We start from the raw sequence: 20,580 nt of genomic DNA, 5'->3' as shown, positions 1-20,580 counted from the left end.
GAGTTGTGTTGATTTTGTGCTACGTGGGAACAACCGGACCTGGATACGTGAAGACAAATTGTCAAAATAATGACAATGAATTATTTGGATTTGAATATCGATAAATTGTTCGAAGATTTCACGATCAAAGAAATCGAGGGGATCCAGAAAAGAATTCAGCATGAGAGTGACAGAAAGAAAATTGAGCTTAGGACCCTTGTTGGGTAATGTTCAGAGTTACTTAAAGTTGTTTGTTATTTCTGTCTTTTATTTCTTTCCTTCATTAACATTGTTGTACTTACAAGATGTACAACAATGTTAATGAAGGAAAGAAATAAAAGACAGAATACTCTTGGAAATGATTGTTACAAATATGAATTTTCTTTGTACCATAGTTTCCTTTAAAACGTTTCTATTGTGCTTCTGAAGTATGTTCAATAACTATTTAAAAATTTAAACATTTTCAGAGAAAGGTATCGTGATTTAATACTAGCTGCTGACACAATTGGAAACATGAAAATAACTTCTGAGCGTGTTATTTCAAGAATTGTTAACATTGAGGATACATTCAGAGAACTGCAGAAGAAGTATCTTATTGGTTTCAAAATAGAACCAATTGAGAATGAGAATGATAGGTATATATCTTTTGTTCTGCTGAATCAAGTATTTTATTCTTTTACCCAAAGTCTTCTTAAGGATATGTTGACTTTTTAGAAATGTGGAAGGAATCCAAGATTCAATTATTATTCAAATAAAAATATTAATGGATATACCTCAATATATTTGGTCCAACATTGAGAATAAAAATCTATTATTTGCCACACAATTGTATTTAGTGGCACAGCATATAAATTACAGTTTATTATTTGAAGTAGGAAGCACAGATTTGTTGAACAAGTATCCAATTGTCTCTAAACAGTGGGATGTTATTAATCAGTTCAAAACTATTATAACTACTGAATGCAATTACATATTACAGTCATTGGATGTACAACCAGAGGTCAGTATTTATTTGAGTATAAATTGTATATAACAATATTAAAAATGTTTCTGTTTTAGAGCATAGCGAATTGCTTAGCTGCACTTGTATTGTTGAATAGGACATCTTTCTCTGACTTGTTAGAGATGCTGTTATCTATGCGTAATCGTGCTATTAAGTCCATTATTACAGATGAAAATGATAGTAGTGTTAAGAATAAAATCAAGTTGTGTATAGACACATTAATCCAAACAATCAATTTAATTTACTCTTGTTTTATAAGTAAGTAAATATAGATTCATTCATTATATCTATACAATATATTATATTAAATATGTATATTATTGATTCTAGATACAGAGAAGAAATCAGGAGGTCTTGTCCTGCAGTACATAGCAAAAATTCAAGATCAAGAAGCTTATTCGTTATTCTGTGAATTGGACGTGAATCAAGAATTGTTGAAAGAGTTTCTTCCTTCCGTTACAAAACATCACAAACTATTTATTCAGGATACTCCAGAAAGCTTTCTTTTACCAGATCTTCAAAAGAGTATTAAATCCTGGCTGCAATGGGTTGCTGAGTTTTGCAATCACGAAGTGACAAAGCTATTGGATCTGATAATATCCATAAAAGGTTTATATTATGTCCGTGAAGAAACTGTTAGTATTAATCTGCCTGAGAATTGGAATTTCATTTGGGAAGAACTTCATCTCCCTAGGATAACTTTCTGGGTGGAATTTTTTCAACCTATCATATCTCAAAGAGTGAAAAGTACGTTGAATGTAATGTACATGTTTCCCATTACTAACTATATGAATCGCATTTTTATTAATTTTTAGATATCATAAGTGATAAATGGATAGAAACTGTAACCACATTAAAATCAGATATAACAGAATTACTCACTAAAATAAGTAACGAGAAATTCGAGTATCCAGAACACGATTTGCGATGGTTCGTTTGGAAAGATTCTCCTAGTGATATTCCTCAGAAGCTTACCAAAAACGGGGGACTCGACAACAAGAGATCCCTATTGATGAAAACGAAGGGATACTCACCCAATATTCTCACTTTATGCGACAGTTTTGATACAGGTTTACAGGCTCTTCTTTCGGATCTTGAACAATATTTGTATGAGACGGAACGCGTGATGTCCATTAAAGACAACCTATTATCCACAAATATATCATTAATTTCCGATACGTTCTCTGATCGTAAAGAAGTTCAGGAACATTTGCAAAAAATCAGTTCTACCATGATACAGGATATCATTAATTTCGTAAAAACTATGTGCGTAAATGAGCGAGCTGAATACGGTCAGCAGGACATAAATGCAGTCGTAATGGCACGGTTTCTCTTAGCGCTGACAACTCTCAGCTCAAATTTAAACAAATGTTTCACACTTTCAAAGGTGTCTGGATTAACTATCACTAATGTCAAATGGCAGTCGATCTGTGACAAACTGAAAGAAGAGAGTACATTCGTATGGTCCATTTGGGCCAGTACATATAAAACGAAAATAAATGAACACAGAGATAAATACATATCCAAAGAACCACTAGATGGTTATCGAATACATGTAGTGGTTTCCGAATGGGAGAAGGTAACTATCGATGAAGACTCTGGAGAAGGTAAAAGGATAAAGTCAGAAATCTTAGTGCCATATCAGCCATCCATACAATTGCAGAAGTTCTTAACTGCAATTAATAAAGATTTGAATAAAATTATACCGCATACTGTTCCAAAGTAAGTGCAACTGAGATTTAATCTTTGTTGTATTCTATATAGAATCTTCTGTATTTATTTTTATATTATAGGAAGGTGCTCCATGAAATCATAGAAAACATCGCTGTAGAGCTATTAAGCTACTACGTTTTTATATCGAGTTCAGTAAATCTTTCTCAAAAACAAGCCTTTCAAGTTTTATTCGATATTAGATACTCTACTTTGTTAATGGTGCCACGAGAAAATAAGAATTTGTCTGACTTATCGACGCGGGCGTGCGATAATGTACTGTCCAAAATCGATCCTTTCGACTATGATGTCTTCAATCCATTTATTCAGACTAATGTGAAGAAAAGCATTCAGAGATCTTTGGTAAGAATTCTTTATTATACAATATTTCTAGTCTAATGTAGATATGTAAAGCTCCCACGGCCAGTTGTTATAAATACATATATTATCTTGAGACTTTCGTATGTAATTGAGACATTTAATCCCTGATGATGCTATCTGCAATGCTCATAAAACTTTGGGAAAATTTTTTTTACAGGTGACACTCGGAAACCTCAATAATAATAATTGTATGTCTACTCTAATTCATTTGTTTTCGTTCTACAGCTTTTACTTGGAAATTTGGTGCCTCATTTAGAACAACTTCATTCAATTCTGGGTGCACGAAGCGAATATAGTACTACCGAAGGTGTAAAATCAGATATACCCTCGGTACTGGCACTTTGTGCCGGTGCACCATGGTTCCCGCCTTTGACTGTTACAGCTCCAGCCAGAAGTTTACCGCTAGTGTCAGTAACGTTACCAGAGAAACCACAGGTAAATAGAAAAATACAAAAATTTCAAATACCTAGTATGCATTTTTTATACTCTATTTGATTATTACCGTTGACAATTATTTCTCCTATGAACCTCCGCAAGATTGTTTCATATAAATACGTATGTACTCTTAGATTGCCAGAGCATTCAGATAATATAGGTCGTGCATTTAATTGCGGTAAGAAAACGACACTGCATGACAAGCTTTCTGATTGAGTGGACTAATTTTTAACGTTTGAATTTTTGCATTTTTTATACATCACATGTATAACTTTTTTTATTTGATATAATACTTGTCTGTTTTGGTGCAATACACTTTGATTGAGTGCTTGGAAAATGTTTGAACGAATTGTTCAACAATCTTTTTTGTGTGTTGTAGCGAAAAAAAGTTACGGGTAAGGAAAACACAAAAAGCGACTCCGCAGGTGCAACTATAAAATCCGGAGCAGCGGCGTTTTTTGGAGCAATGGGCTCCGACTGGTTTAGTAGTAGCTAATTTATTTATTTTATTTATTCCCTATAAGCTGTAAATATAATTAAATGTATATACAGGGTGGGGCAATAACTATATCCACTTTGAATACTGCCGTTATTTGTAATAATATAAAAAAATGTTATATACAAAATTTACACGGTATAAAGGGTGGCATATTCTATTTTCAAAGTCATCTCTATTTTTTTAAATGGAATGCTATGTGTTTTTATCGCGATTCTTGGCTATCTCATTCTCAGAAGGACCCAATACACCAGAAAATATGAAACAACGGATAATTGCAGAATGTGCTAGAATAAGTTAAGAAACGATAAGACATGCACGTGATGCAGCGATACGAAAATTGCAATTTTGAATTAACGCAAACGGTCACCGCTTCGAGCATCTCCTGTAATGGAAGGAAATGTATTTTACTACCACATTTGACCTTGCATGACCTTCAATGGTAGCTCGCTGAAGTCGTTTCAACACAGGCTATTACATCGCGATAAAAAAAACATAGAATTCCTTTTAAAAAAATAGAAATGACCTTGAAATCTACTCTATGCCTTCACCCACGCAGAAAATGTTTTGTGTCACAATATGCCCCTCTCTATACCGTGTAAGTTTTGTATATAACATTTTTTCATATTAGTACAAATAACGGGAATATTCAAAGTGGACATAATTATTGCCCCATCCTGTATATACTAGTTATACATATACATAGTGTGTAAATATCACATCACAGAAAATTGTCTTTTCAACTATACTGTCAGTATTGAATAAAACAATTTTATACAGTCTTTAAATCTACTGTATTTAATCAATCTATAAATATTGTTTCTAAAGCAATATTCTTACAAAGTTTAAACGCTTGTAGGCGCAAACATCTAGTCTATTCAATGGCGCCACCGGTGCTGCATCTTTATACTAATTTTCGAACATCGCTGGCCGAGACGCGTGATCAATGCAAAACTTTCACAAGGGACTAACAAAGTAAATTCGTATGTAAATATTCAATCAACTACTTAATCAAAGACCCGTTAAATTCTGTTGTTTATGACCGAACTATAAACCGTGTTGGTAGAGATTCGGAAACGATTCCAAGCGGGCCACATGAATATAGGATATTTAAACAAACGATACCGTTAAGAAGCAAATAACTCACGCAAGTTTCATGCGTGCGTTTAGTTATCTTAATCACTCTGCGTTGCACAGAGTCAATTTTATTTGTCAGAACGGATGTGAGCGATGACTTTTAAAACATCCCGAACGTTCGTAGCGCCGTCGGCGATGCAGTTCGACTAGTGCTTGAGAAAGAGAGAGACGGTCATAGTGGGGCGCTGTGAAAAGGACAAGGAAGGAGACACAGAAAGTGTCTCAGTGGCCAGTTACGCAATTCCGGAACACGAGGGGGCCAGAGAGAGCGAGGAGCGAGCGGCAAAATACGCCAGCGCAGTGTAGTACACGTTTTGGTATACGGCAAGATGGCCGGATGGGCCCAGCTGTGGTGATATCGGTCGTGAGACGTTCGCGTTCGCATCTGGGGAAAAAACAACAATACGATACCCTGCCGCTTCAGGAGTACCGCTGGGACAAGCAGAATATCTATCTGCATGAAATGGTGAGTGAGAAATCCATTAATTCTATCTTTACGTTCGGCGAAAAGCACGCGACCCGGTGCTCGCTAAATTTCGCGCGCTGATTTTGAAACTCTAGCAGACTACCCTAGGGTTTGCGGTATTCCCGCGTTTCGTATGGTGTACGGTGGTTTCGCGGGCTTTAAAATCAGACGTCTTGAGATGCATTTTATACCGTGATATTTTTGTTCCCATATTATAGGAAATTTTGATTTTAAAATAGCGGCTGCGTGACAACGATTGGAAGCTCGTGGTATCGTGTTTCGGTGTATGAATATTGTCGTTCTTATGGGGAAGCCATAACTTTAAGCATGGAGGCGGTGTATATGGAAGTTTTGAATACTTCCTGCGATCGATATTCATGGTTTTCTTTTTGTATAAGAGGATCGGGTTCACCGGTTAAGCTGCATGTAAATTTCAGGAGTAGATCCACGTACAAGCTTATATTATGGCTGTTAATCCTAGTTAGTCCTAACAAACCAAACGAATAATCCGTTATTAAATAATTACTGGTAAATTTCGAGATCCAGAAACGTGCGCGTGGTCTCTTATAGAAATCGAATAGGTCCACGTTGACTGTTATAAGAATGAAAATTTCTCGGCGGATTATAACCCACGTGTACCCGTAATATATTCTATCCGTCGAGTGGGACAGAACGAAGAAACCTTATAGATTAATTTGCGTGTAGTAAACGACGAGAATATTAGTTCGAGCGCAAGTGTAACGAAACGTTTTTATTTTTCCCGTGTGCCCGTGGTGCATCGTAAAAACATAGGAGAATTTGCACCGTTCTTTTTATGAAAGTCGAAAAGAAACGTAAAACGATACCGACGATTAATCGCGAGAGGTCAATATACAAACTGACAAGAAAACGGGTGAAGTGACGGACGATGTTTTTTGTTGGTTCTTCACGGCGAAACCGTTTACTCACGGGTCAAAACAAACGACGGTCAGTTGGACGAAGGCCAAGTGCATGTTGGGCCGCATCGTGCGAGACTAACACAAAAAGAAGAAATCTCTTAGCACTTCCGATATTGAGCGGAAACGGTTGCGTTGCGGTAACGGTCGATCGTTCATCCGGCGAAGCTCTAACGTTTCATCTTACCTGTACCGGAAATCGGTCATTTCGTCGAGCAGATAGCTAATAGGTTTCGAATGACGAATTTATAAACGTACAGATTTTGATACTTATATTTGTTCTAGGGAAATGTTCCGGAGAGAGGCTCGTGAAAAGTTAACGAGCTTTCGTATCGTTAGGATTCATATGGTAAAGAGACAATGGTCCGCTAGAAGCGGTTAGAAGAGATTCATAATAGAAGGAGCATGCATATTCTCATTGATTATCGCTTTGTACCTAATTTTCCATCGTTAATATGGGAGTTCGTTACTCTTATATTGTGGACAAAGAAGCGTATACGTCTGTATTTTCCTGGGTCACGTTGAAAGCGGGAGAACACAAGATTGTACAGATGTGTTTCTACCAGCTACACATTATTATGATGCTTAAAACTACACTGAATCTCCATACTTTTCACTTTTGGTCCTAATGCCACGTATGAAAACGAGACATCTGGGATTGTGGGGGGATTGGGTTGACTCTTGGGAGCAACTTTCTACATTTTTTTTCTTTTTATGTACACAACTCTGTGTACCCTGCAACAGTAGTAGGATCAGCCTACTAAAAGGGTTTCCCTGCAATCAATACGATATCATTCTTATTTATTAGGTGGACAGATATCGAGGTTATTCGCAAGAATATCTGGATCATCATATCGATCGTATAATTCGGAGTAGTTAGGAAAGTGCATCGGACGGAAATTCTCTGGCTAAGTTCGGGAAAGCTTATTGCGACGATGCGCCGCCACAGCAAACGGCTTTGTTTTTTATCTAATCGGAGGGAAGATTGCCGTCGGGACCGTCGTAACATTCAACGTGGACGTAACAAGATGAATGGAAAAGTCTTAAAATTCGTTCGACCATTCCTCGAACGGGGCTGATAACCGTTCTCACCGTTTATCGATGACTAATCTCGTATCGTCTTTTATCAGCTGGCGATCGACGTGACTAAATGTGCCCGTCGATTCTGGATCACCGCGGCATTTACCTTCGGCAAGATAACAATGAATCCATATTCTTGCAGTATTAATTTTGCAGTAAAAATAAGGGTATCAGAATTGGGTAGGTTTTTATGGTTAATATTACATTCACTGCCGCGAATGTCGTTGAAATATTGAAGGTTTAAAACAAGGGACTTTAATGTTTCTCCTTCCAAGCGTCGCTATTCCTGTTCCTCGGATTAAACACGTATCGAACCGACGCGACTCGCGAATACGAACACGATCGAGTTTCGTTCTTCGATGTGACCCAGATCGGATCGGATTTGTGGTTATTCTGATACGGAGAAGAGTTGCAACGGGGTCCGTATCGTTCCTAAAAATGCCCCAAGAAACTGCGACACGCTCGTTTCGAATCAGCGTCAAACGAACCCGTCGTTAGCCGGAGTCGTTTCGTATCTATTCCACTTACGTCGTCGAGATTAGATTTACATGCGTCTCTTTCGTTTTCTCTCTTGTGTTTTTTTCTTTCTTTTTTATCTACAGATCGGTGTTTTTTTTTATCGTTGCTCCGTTCGTTTTCTTACTGTTGGAACAGATCGCACGTGACGACGATCGTAGATCTATCGATGATTTTCTGGGGACCAATAACCTCACGATTGACAGAGCTGGTGTTTTGGGAAGAAATGAAAAATTTAGGGAAATGAGGGAATTGGAATGTGGAGAGTCCAAACTACTACACTTCGAACCCAAATAGATATCTATTCTTCTTACAGAAAAAGCTTGGAATAATGAAAAGTCTTCCCCTTTTCTCGCTAAAAGCGTCTCGGTGTGAATAAATTGTATGCAATATTTTCGACGTTTAGGATGTTTCACGGCAATTTTATCTTCGGTGGCTCTGAAAATACGTCCGAAATATTGGTCCCAGAGGACCAGGCGGGATATAAGGTCGATCGCGTATAAATAGTCGAAAGGTCGATGCTTCGAAGACTGCGAAGGTGGTAAAACTGAACCGCGGAACCGGCGATAGAATACTTTTCGAAGTCGAATGCATTCACGAAGGAGCTGTGTAACACCGACCTACATTCACGGACTCCTGGAATAATCGATTGACAAAGCCGTTCGAATCGCGAATTTAAGGCGAGGCGAGCGGTGTTTCGTCTTTGTTGGAAAAGGAGTCCACTTGCCACGATATTGAACAGGAAAATATAAGTTTTTCTTTGAATTAGTTTCTGTAAAATAATAAATTCCTGGGTTCTAGATCCTGGTGGAGATGTTAATGCTTGGCCAGGACGTATCCTTTGGTATCAATAGAGGTAATTGTTTGAGTTGAAAGCATCGAAACTATTAGTTGTGTACTCGAAATTTCTGTATGGAATAGCGTTATGGATTAGAAAATTGAAAGGCAATTGAATGATTCACGAAAGGGACGTCTGGAAAGTAGCGTTGGCAAATAAGTTTTCGACTAAACGCTTATCGTTATCGTTTCGACTAACCTCGCTACCGTGTGTATTGGTATCCTCGAGCATTTCTTATTGGCCCGATGCTTGTGATTCATTCGTTCCTCCGGCAATTTTTCCGCGGTGTCCCATTGTTTTCAATCGATTATCAATTTTCACCGTCCTTTGTTCTCTTTTTCGACCAATTGTACGGGGACTTGGAATCATCGAAATCTATTTAATTCAAGAACAAAGGACATCGAGAAGTCGAACAACAAAGAGAAAAACAAAATTACATACATTGTTTTATGTCAGTTAACATTGACATATTTATAATTTGTCAATTGTGTACTTAAAAATATTCATACGCTGATAGAAATCGAACGTTACGCTGTAGAAAAGATATTGAATCTGAAATTCCAGATTTAAATCTGCAATGAGATAGCTTCAATAATAACAATAACTTTATAATTAGAATCGAACGAAAAATACTCGATTCCACGTTCTTATCGATCTCGTGTACGATCAATTACAGGGCTTACTACTGAATCCTCGGGGAATTTCTCCGAAGAATTCGTCGAATTTAGAAAATCATTTTGATTCGTGTGGTTCACGACACGTCCACCGTCAAAATAAATTAATGGACGCGAACACGCGTCCCGCGGACAATAATAAAATACTTATTATAATACTATAATCCGAACGATAAGTTGCGTTTAACGAGGCGTACAACTGTTGGCACATCCCGTTCGTAAATCGCGATTAATTGGACCGAGTCTGTTTCCACGCCATTACCGAGGGTAATACCTTAGTACAGTGTTACTGCGTTCAAATAATTAACAATTACATTCTTTTCTTATCTTCCAGATGGAACATAAATTCAACTTATATTTACCTACCCTTAAAACATCGAAATCAAAGTGGTTGGTAAACGATAGATCGAAACACCGTGCGATGTAATCATCGGAGGAATAAATTGTTCGATTAGTTCGTTTCGTGGCCGTCAACTTGAACTTTTTCATACGCGTTCATCGACACCGACTGAGATGTTATCCCTCGAACTGCAGAAGTCGAGAATCAGCGTGATTTGTTATTGGCGTCACGCTGCAAAACGATAAAATCCGTCGATACCGACATCCGAGCAAACATTGATCTACGAGCATGATTCACGCCGTTTTTTACGATCCTCGGTTAAACCGTTAATAACGAAACATAGCGAAACGGTGTAAGTAAGCCAGAAGGAAGTGTCCTTTTTCTATGGTGCAAGAAACGACGATCGAACTTTCATGCCAGAAATCGTTTCGTCGCCACCGAATCGCCTAAGTTTTTTTCTTCTGTAATGTCGGCCGTTCGCGTGGCAAATAAACACCGCGATTACACACCGATCATCCGTCCCTCGGTAGATTTATATGATGTAACGTCGATTACAGTTATTTATGTCTGAAATTAACGACCGACAAGCGGTAATTACCGCTTTCTTGAGGCCGTCTCAGTTTCTCTTCCACCGCTTGTTCTAATCCTCTTTCTTCTTTCGATTTGTTGTTTCGGATGACGGCACAAAGCTCGCGCGGTTTCGTCGTGTTTTTCGGACGAAAATTGTCTCGTTTATCGGGCAATTAGTCTGTCGGAGATATCAGAAGACGGTCTGGAAAGGTCAACGCGGACTCCGATCCGGCCCACGAATTCACTGTTTTCTTCTAGCAAAAACTGGTCTTGTCGATCGTTTAACGTTTTAAGTATCGCGAATAACGTTTAGATTGTGTCGTGTTGTCGCGTGTCGATAGCGTTTCCCGTATTTTTTATCGGCCACGTTCCGGGGCTGTCCCGTCCCGAAATGTCACGTTGATAATATTGCTCGATTAAAACTGGCGTCACGATTGCACGAGAAATTTCTCCTCGATCGCCATTTTTAGTTTAGAATATTTCTCGGTGTCGACAGAATTAGACACGAGAAAATTCGGAATGTTAATGCACTTATCACTAAACGATGAAAGGTCTTGATTCACTCGCGGTATTTAAAGCCTGAATGCACTTGTAATTAATGATACAAGATTAATATTATCCACACGCGAAAAATAATAACTAATCTTTCATTGACATAATATTCGTTCGATTGATCGGTTTCGTCATGTTGAATACGAAGAAAAACACAGACGATGTTCACTGATGTAGTATCAGTTTATTTCTGCCGTGGAGTGAAGACAAATCAAGGGGATATTCTTTTGTCGACACCCCTGGAGTAGGGGTGGGAGGGGGAGCAGGACCTGGGTAGAAGAATAATGAATTTATGACCTTCCAGGCATTGGGTGTTTCAATTTATGTCACGTACGTCTCTGTTAACGGTTTTGGGAAAATGTAGAAAGTGAAAGTTGGTGTTTTGGGCACACCAACAATTATCTGCTCTCTGTATTTTTAAATATTATCAAGCAGTTTAATGATTCCGTCCTACGTCTGTTTCCACGCACGAACTGTTAGGCTCTTGTAAGAACCATGAACATGACTCGTGGATTCGTACCAGTCTCACGAAAGTTCGTTCCTTCCCCGACAAGGACAGTTCGTGTAACAATTGCATCATGTGGCCCACAACAAATGTTTCGACAGCTTCTGCTGTCTGTTTCGTTGCAGCCGGAACCGGTAATAAAGATTAGGAATGTCATTGGTCAACGAATTTGACCGAAACGCTGACGAAAGTCCCACCGATCTGTCGCGACGACGAAATTTTCACGGGTTCGAGTCGGTTCCGCTCGAGATCGGTGAACCTTATCGGCCGTGAATTATAATGATCAATTCCAGAAATAGCCGGCTCGTCGTATTTTCGAACGCGGCAAATTCTTCGGTATCGCCCAGTTTACGGATACAAGAAACGAAACAACAAAAACGATACACTATCGTGCCGGGAATAAACAGAACAAAACAGGGGTTGAAACGATTCCGAAAATAACTGATTCAAACTGTTATATACCAGTTCTTACTGAATCAGTTATGACGAACTTTTATTCTGAATAATCGTTACAATTTCCGTCTGTATTTGTTGATATAAGAACTGAAAAAATAAGTTCTAGAACTGATATAAGAATCGTAATCGAAATACAGACTCCTCTCGATTATTGTCCCGAACTCGGGTCCACGCCGGGACAATAATCGTATAGGTAGAAATGCTTCAGGCCCTCATAAATTCGTTTGTTTTGCCCAAACAAAAGCAGAGGGGCAACAAAGTATGCGCTTGACAGGACCCACGTCCCCCCTCCCTAGTGGTGGGGATAACGCCTGGACAATAAACGTGTAGAACAAGCCAGACAATAATCGAGAGGAGTCTGTATATATATACGGAAATTTCGATTCTGTATAACTGTTATAGAAAATAACGGTTCTTTGAAACGGTTTCAAAAACCGAAATCGATATTATAACAGTTTTCAACCCCCGAAAAAAAGTATACTTTTTGTTTGGTAAAATCTGATTCATTAACCGTTCGGAAAAAGGATCAGTGTTTTCCACGGATTAAGGGAAATCGCGCGCGATCCAATTGAAAATGAAGGAATCATCGCGTACGTCGTTTTATCGCCGTTCAGAAGATTAGACGGAGGTTTGGCCGTTTGTGACGACACTACGAACGCCTTCGTGGTATCTTCCAAATAACGGCCATTGTTGTTTACGTTCGATCCACTTCCACACATAGCTTTTGCCTCGCGCTGACCGCGTCAATCCATTTGACGTATCGACGAAGAGAAAAATCGTTTTTGTGATGTAAGCAATACATGTATAATCGTCGTATCTATCGCTTGTAACGCAAAACTGAAAGTCAACCGTCGGAACAATGAAGTTAACCGTCTCCAACCAGTGTATTGATTTCCAGGAAAGTGTGTGCTCGAGGACCGGAAGCCTTACATTTACCTCAGTATATCTTCCAAGAAGCAATTGCTACGAATTTCCGACGGACTTCAACGAGTTCAGAAGTCGATCCCAATTGTTGGTGAAAGTTTCGTTGTTCCGTTACGAACATCATCAGCGAGGTTATTTTTCCCTCGCGTCCTCAAGAGTGCGATAGAGTTAAAAACTCCGAAGCAATCTTCGGAACAGAAGCGCCTAGAATGATATAATAATCATAAAATAAATCTGATTCTCCACTAATATTTATATACAAGGATCAATTGATTAAAATCGCCTGGTTTATCAATAAGCTTCGGTCAACGCCAACTGAAAGTTTCGATCGACGTTCAATCAACGCGACACCACTATCCAATTTCGAATCTTTCTTTTACGATTCTCTTCTTCTGATCATCCCTCTTATCAGGACGTTCGATCCTCGATCGAACCAGAACTTCCGTTATCACCACTCTCGAACGGCACTTCTCGAGGATCCGGATCGAACCACCGATCGATCATCCCTCCGGTTATCGACATAGGCCAGAAAAAAACTTCCCTTATCGTTCGAGAAATGGGGAGGGGCGCTGGGGGGGGTGTGTTCGAGTCGCGAGTCCGGAACGTTCTATTCAGATAAACGAAAAAGGGGCCACGCGCCCGTGTCACGATCTTTCTATCTTTCTCTTTCTATTTCGTCTATCGACGTCCCGCCGCGCATCGGAACCGTCGATCGTCACTGCACGGCGCCTAAGCATCTTTTTTCTTTTTTTTTTTTTTTTTGTCCACTGTCCGTACGCGATAACGCGTGTCGCGTGCGATAACGTCGGTTCCAGGCTAACCCCGGGCCAATAAATGCCGGGACTTTGCGCCCGACACTCGCACATTCTACGCATCCGTTTCACAAAATTCAACTACACTGTGGAACAACCGAACCCTCACCACTTGTACGTCCCGACTATGAATTGGAATCTGAACATCGTCGAGCGTTGCTACATGCTCAAACTCCATTGAGTGTCGCGGGTGTCATCGAGCATCCTGTGCGCCGTCAACTATGGTGTAAAATACGTCCTATTGGGACGATTTTGATCGTGCTGTTTGTGGAAAGGGGTGAACGTTTCCTTCCATGACTCGTGTCGATCCTTCGAGAGTTTTAATATAAGTGCGTTGGTGACCTTATAATGATCGTGTAATATCGATTCGTGATTCTGTCGACGATCGGAGAACTTTTATAGCGATCGTGTTTAGGAAGACTGATTAGCAGTATAAATAGTGTGAAATAATTGACTAGTGGTGGTGGAGGTTCGGCGAAATACCGGAAGTATTAACGTATAATATATAGTATTATTAGATATCTGCGGGATTTTTTGTGGGGTTCGAAAATGTTGGATCGTAACGTGGTGCTGGTTCTCCGTACCAGACAGGACAGGACGGAGAGGCGTTTGAGGCACAAAAAGGAGGCGAATCCACCTCCGATCGAACCGCCGCCGCAGTTGTTGAACAACAATTACCTCTACCTCGATATGAACATGAACTTTAGCGAGAACAGTAAGCAGCAGGCTTACAGGATGAAAAAGGTGGGTGTCCTGATTGGTTCTGTGCTTTCTTTTGGGGAGGGTTGTTTTTGAGGGAATTTTGAACAGTCTTCTGTTTTCTGTGCAATCGTACTATCGTAATGTTACATCACATTTGAAAGTTAACATTGACAATTTAATCGTAGAGACAGTCTTTTTTTTTTTGCTAACTCTTTATCATCCAATTAAGTTACCAAATAAGTAAGATTGGACATTGTTAAATGTCCAATCTTACTTATTGGATTATCTAACTCGTCAGAAGCAAATAGAATGATTGACAAATTACTGGATCATCGATATTTTTTTCTCCGAGCGATCGATTGGAAACGATGTACCAACGGATTATGTAAAGTACTCGCTAATAGCTTCTCCTCTCCAATCAATGATTTTCTAACGAGCAACGTAAACGACGGCATCAGATCCGCCAGACAGGTGACGTTGGGGAACATCATTTTTACAGTAATAATGTTTGTTTTCACGGCTGTCGGGACCGATTAACGTCGTGTCGCGTAACCATCTGATTAATCATTGATCAACGGTTAATGATCCGTTGTTAATCGATCCTTTCTTACGTTGCACGTCCGTGTTTACACGAGTGTTTACGTAAGAGTCGTTGTCGGGTCATTTATGTAAGATTAAATGTAACGTGGGCCATTTTACTTCCGACATCTGGATCGTGAGGTGCAATTAAGGGGACGAGAACTCTTATATTAACCCCTTGCTTTATAACACCCAGTTAGACTCGTGTTGACGATATCAAAATGGATTCAATAAACATAAATATTATTAATTTTCTTTCAGTCGAAATGAAATATTATTTTGCTCGTATTAACGTTTAACATTTAGAGCAAATGTCCCTTTACAATAAGTACAAAATTCCTTCTGTTTTTGGGGACTGCAAATGTCAAGTAAATCGTAAGAAAAGAATTTTTTCGACTGATTTTCTTTGGAGGAAAATTAACAATTTATAGTTAATAATAGTTAATTTCTCGTATTGGTGTTGTCAGGTAAAATATTACGAAGATACATTTTTTAAAATAAGATTTGCGTTAGACACGCGATACCCTGGTTGAAATGGAGGCGACTTCTCACGAGAACGAAAGCAGTTTTACTGTCGGAGGCCGGGTTAGTGCACTTTCTCCAGCCGTAGCGTCGACCTATCGCCGTGAGAGAATCTTTGCTTTGGCGGAATCGAGCGAAATAATTAGATTTCGAGCCACGGAGACGTATACTGGGGAGTGTTTCGTAACCGGTGACAAATCTCGATTCTTCCCGCGGAAGTGCGTTCGTCCTCGTAAATTTTCTGACGGGGAAACGTATCTTCTCAGAGCTGTGTCTTTTGCGAATCATCGAAAGATAGGGAAATTATTAGTGCATTACTGTACAGACAGAATATGAAAGTTTAAGACAGAGGAGAAACAGTTATACTAATTCTCGAAGTTTCATCCGACATTGGATTGCTAATCAAGTAGAATGCGGTGAATTCGGTCAGACTTAAGAGTTCCGTGGCATGTTTATTCCCAGAAGATCGAATTTTAACGTATGGAACTTCCAATTGGTCTGACTTATTTCGTCATACTCTACTTCTACTACTTAACACTTTAATGTCACATGACGTAGTAATACGTCTTGCTTAAACAAGAACTAGAGTAGTAAACAAAAATTGGGAAAAATCGTGTTTCCTGTATACAGTGAGTGTAAAAAGTATTCGTACACCCTTTAAAACGGAACAACTCCTTTAAAATTGGTCCAAATGACTTGAGTTTTTTTTGTGAAGTTAGAGACATTAATTTACTAAATGACTTGAAAAAAAAATGTTGAAAAAGTTGCAATTGGTCCGAATCGCGAAGAAAATATTAAAGGTCGTGTTTTACTACTTTTTAATCTGAGGCTATAATGAAAATTTAATAAATACATATCGAAGATTTATGTTAGTTATGTACATACTGAAACTTTCATTGAAATCGGTTAATACAGAAACGAGCGACAGACATCAAAAGATGTGAGAATTACTACAGATTTACTACAGTAGATCGAAAGTCGGGAAAGACTGCGATTTTCAACATTTTTAATCGTTTGTATCGCGTAGCAACGTTAACCGATTTTGATGAAATTCTCAACATGTATATAACTACCATAAATCTTCGATATGTATTTATTAAATTTTCATCATAGCCTCAGATTAAAAAGTTGTAAAACACGACCTTCAATATTTTCACCGCGATTCGGACCAATTGCAACTTCTCTAAATGTTTTTTTTTCACATCATTTAGTAAATTAATGTCTCTAACTTCACAAAAAAAAACTCAAGTCATTTGGACCAATTTTAAAAGAGTTGTTCCGTTTTAAAGGGTGTACGAATACTTTTTACACCCACTGTATGTGAAATTTGGCAAATAAAATTAAAGTAGTAGTTTCTAAATATTTTTAGAACACCTGAAGTTGTATATTTGCAGGCACAAATACCCTTCCGTCAGCAAAGGGTTAATGCATGATAACATATCCATCGTTGTTTTTCAATTTTTCATATTGTGCTCCTTGGTTCACGCGTTCCATTAAAACTATTTAATATTTAGTATCTGTCTGTAACGTTCGAAGAAGAATGCAAAAAAGGGGATTACCCGCGATGAAAGCTCCCTGAAAGAGTCCGCCGGGGAGTCGACAGTAAGTGAAATTGCAGAGGACAGCCGGATGTCACCGTTCACTTGAAGGGGAGAATCCCATGAATATCTGAGGCTGTTGACTGACAAGACGTCCTACAAGTTCTCCCCGATCCGTTGCGTTTCTCTCTCTTTTGTCCAGACGTTCGTACGCCCTTGCGGAGCCGGCCGCGCCCTTTAAGCGGATGTCCGTTGTCGTCAGGTAAAATGATGACTTTAATCTCGCCGCGAGCTCGAAACTAGGGAAAGTCAGTTAGTTCCAAGTGATTCCAAGAAAAAAAGGCACGCACTCGTACATTTTCCACCGAGAATGGTAATTCTGTAAAGTTAATTAAATGAACGGTTATTTCAGTGATTTAACATTCAGTGGATAAATGTTTTTTTGTGAGAAAACAACCCCTTTTTGATTGGAGGATGTTAGTGAAGAGGATCTGGTTGGCGTCGATAATTTCTGATTATTTTCTGTAGGATATCGTTTTCTATGTTCGTTGTTGGATCGTCTACGGGATCACGCATGAAAGATTTATGGGGGAGAAAGGAAACCGCGTTTCCACGGGAAGGACACGCGGGGAACCGTAATTACCTGCGCGAGTGCTGTCTAATTAACATTGCCAGGGACGAAACGCGCGTCTTCTGTCCGGCATATCGTGACGGAATTAATGGGCCATACGGTAATCACTGCGATCCTTTCGATCGTTTCGTCCCGTAGGATTTATGCACGATGATCTTTCCGGAACGATCATTGTTCCGTGGAGATTCTTCTGTTAAATTTCACGCACGTTGACTTCGATAAATCACCGATGGCTGGATCACGTATGGAAAATTATTTTCGGACTATTCGATTTTTTCTAATGCTTACATCTAATTTAATAACAATTACAAATATAAATATTAATTACAGACTTGGAGGAATTCATATTCGATTCGTAAGAGATCATTATCGAGTTTCAATCGCCGTGTCGAGAATATAATTGCGGAATAAGTTGAAAATTTTGCATAGATGATTCTCGGATTGGAACTTCAATCGCTCGACATGAATATGTTAATGTTCCTCGTCCCTTCGGACTTGTACACATTACGTGATCGCGCATCATCGTCGGCAGGATGACCTACTGATTTAGCATTTGATTGATCAACCTGTTCGGCGTTGTTGAAAGGAATCGTCGTGGTTTTATGCGCAATTAACGTGTCCTCCCACTTTCCTGAATATATTTCAAATGGCAAATGAATTTAAACAAGAATCGATGTCTGCTCCCTCGTAAATCATATTTACGATCTGCCATTGCTGCAACTATGTAACGAAGTAACATTTATTGGCACGATAAAACATTTTTATTGTTTCTGCATTTGCATTCGAGAAAGATTGATTTAATTTCATTTTATGAGCTTTTTTCTTGTTCCATGACAACGTGTCGTTTTGTCTGGATGATATATCGAGTCTATATTCGCGATCAGGTTCGATCGAAGATTCATCGTGATTATTGTTCAAGTTTACAAACAAGGGATCGGTTCGTCCAAGGTAACCTTGCGGTTCTTCGAAGCTGGCCTGTTTTCCAGCTTTCCTCAAGGTACACATGATCGCTTTATCGATCGAGGATCATTCGAACGGTGGAATCCTTTCGACCGACACAGAGGAACGCACCGCGAGTGTCCAATCAAAACGTGGCACGACCTCGACGATTCCACGATCGCGCGTGGATCGGTCGGTGCGGGGTGGTTTATGTAAGATACTGGTTTTCCTGCGTTCCGATAAATTCGCACGACCTCTTACCTGACTGCCATGGTGCAATACGCATCCTGCGATTAGCACGCGACTAGTTTCTTCACGAAATATTTCCAACGACGACATTAACCACTTCTACGTCATCGGCCACGAATAATTCATCACCAGGAAAATCATCTGCAAATGTTAAACAGGGAAGTTTCAAGTATTTGTTACTCGAAAGAGATTCTGTATGAATATTTTCTTCATTTTTCTAGTAGTTAATGATTTATATATTATTTCTATACACTGTGTGAGATAACTACAAAACCACCCCAAACTTTTTAATTCTTGTATATTGTGGTTAAAATAATATTGAACCACTTTTTGTTCCTTCCTTTTCTGGAGAAACATTATATCTCTACACGATTTCAGACATGGCACACTTGGTTTGTTTTTATTTCAACCAAACAATATATAAGAATTGAAAATATTAGGGTGGTTTTATAGTTATGTCACGCAGTGTATATGATCGAATGTTTACTCTTGAAACGATGATTTGCCGCGTCGTTAGGAGAATATCGCTCTCATTTCATGTCCGAGCGATAACAGAAACGCGCCTTCAGCGGAGTGTTGACACTCGCGGAAGAAAAAAAAGAAATTTTTCATGCACTAATTACGTGTCGCCTGGTGCTGCCTCGCACGACCGCGTAATTCAGCTAATTAATTAGCGGCGAACGGGGATGAGACCCATGATAACGTCCAAAAGTAGACCGACGAGTATTGAAACCGTCTAACGAGGCGACGATTACGCACGATTTTTCCATCGTACAATCTTAATTGGCGGCGACAAACGATCCTGTTTTCCTATTCTTCTGTTTAATTGGCCGCACACGCAGTTTGTTTTCCTTAAACGATCAATCTCGTATCGTTTAGACAGATGTAATTCCGGAGCTTCATCTTTAAATCTTACAGATTCAATTTAACCTTCCAGTACAGGTTTTTTAAATTTTCCACCAGGGAATAAAGAATTTTCTTTCCAGACCTCTCGAGTAATTTTCTTTCTCTTAGAAGTGGTCTTAATTTCTGGTTCGTTAAGCAGCAGTTCACTTATTCTTAACGAACATTTTCTCCTAGTCTTCATTCTGTGCTTCGGTTTATTTAATATAAACAAAATCGACAAGAGCGAAGTCCGTGCGCGAGATGTTCGTTGACTTCCTTTCTCGTATTATGTACGTATCCATTGAACCGTTACGGTGTGATTGTGCCAGCGAAAGCGAATACTAGACCGAGTATCTTTACTCTGGTTCGTGTCTAGCTTCATCAGAGAATCCACTACGTGGCGTAACTATAAAACCATTCTGAAATTTTCAATTCTTCCGTATTGTGGTTAAAATAGAAACAAATCAAGTATTCCATCTCTGGAATTCTGTCGAGAGAAATATATTTCTCCAGAAAAAAGAAAGATTTTATTCCTTAGAACAAATGTAGGTTATTTTAATATAACCACAATACATAAGGATTGAAAATTTTAAGATGGCTTTATAGTTATTCCACGCAGTGTACACAGGGTGGTTCGTTCATACACTGACGTTAATAGTTGTTTTAGACCTAAAACTACCCTGTATATAAATCATTATAATGTGCTAGCAATAATCAAAGTTAAAA

General features: G+C 39.0%; 1 protein-coding gene across 1 annotated transcript; it reads left to right on the top strand.

Moving 5' to 3' along the window:
* The first annotated feature begins 34 nt into the window (after positions 1-34).
* On the top strand, positions 35-4,034 carry LOC107190569 (conserved oligomeric Golgi complex subunit 1). The gene is made up of 9 exons (XM_015579393.1): positions 35-203; positions 447-614; positions 694-979; positions 1,039-1,240; positions 1,313-1,729; positions 1,798-2,704; positions 2,776-3,055; positions 3,299-3,508; positions 3,888-4,034. The coding sequence occupies exons 1-9, from the start codon at positions 70-72 to the stop codon at positions 4,002-4,004; spliced, it is 2,721 nt and encodes a 906-aa protein (XP_015434879.1). The 5' UTR covers positions 35-69; the 3' UTR covers positions 4,005-4,034.
* Positions 4,035-20,580: the final 16,546 nt, after the last annotated feature.

Source organism: Dufourea novaeangliae, unplaced genomic scaffold (genome assembly GCF_001272555.1).
Source record: "Dufourea novaeangliae isolate 0120121106 unplaced genomic scaffold, ASM127255v1 scaffold187, whole genome shotgun sequence".
Taxonomy (NCBI): Eukaryota; Metazoa; Arthropoda; class Insecta; order Hymenoptera; family Halictidae; genus Dufourea; species Dufourea novaeangliae.
Note: the sequence above shows the minus strand (reverse complement) of the source record. Positions and strands in the feature narration are given on the sequence as shown.

Excerpts from the sequence above, each read along its gene's own strand:
- LOC107190569 (XM_015579393.1), top strand. The coding sequence starts at position 70 with ATGACAATGAATTATTTGGATTTGAATATCGATAAATTGTTCGAAGAT. Across the intron at positions 1,730-1,797 it reads CATATCTCAAAGAGTGAAAA|ATATCATAAGTGATAAATGG; the intron begins GTACGTTGAATG and ends ATTAATTTTTAG. Across the intron at positions 2,705-2,775 it reads ATACCGCATACTGTTCCAAA|GAAGGTGCTCCATGAAATCA; the intron begins GTAAGTGCAACT and ends TTTATATTATAG.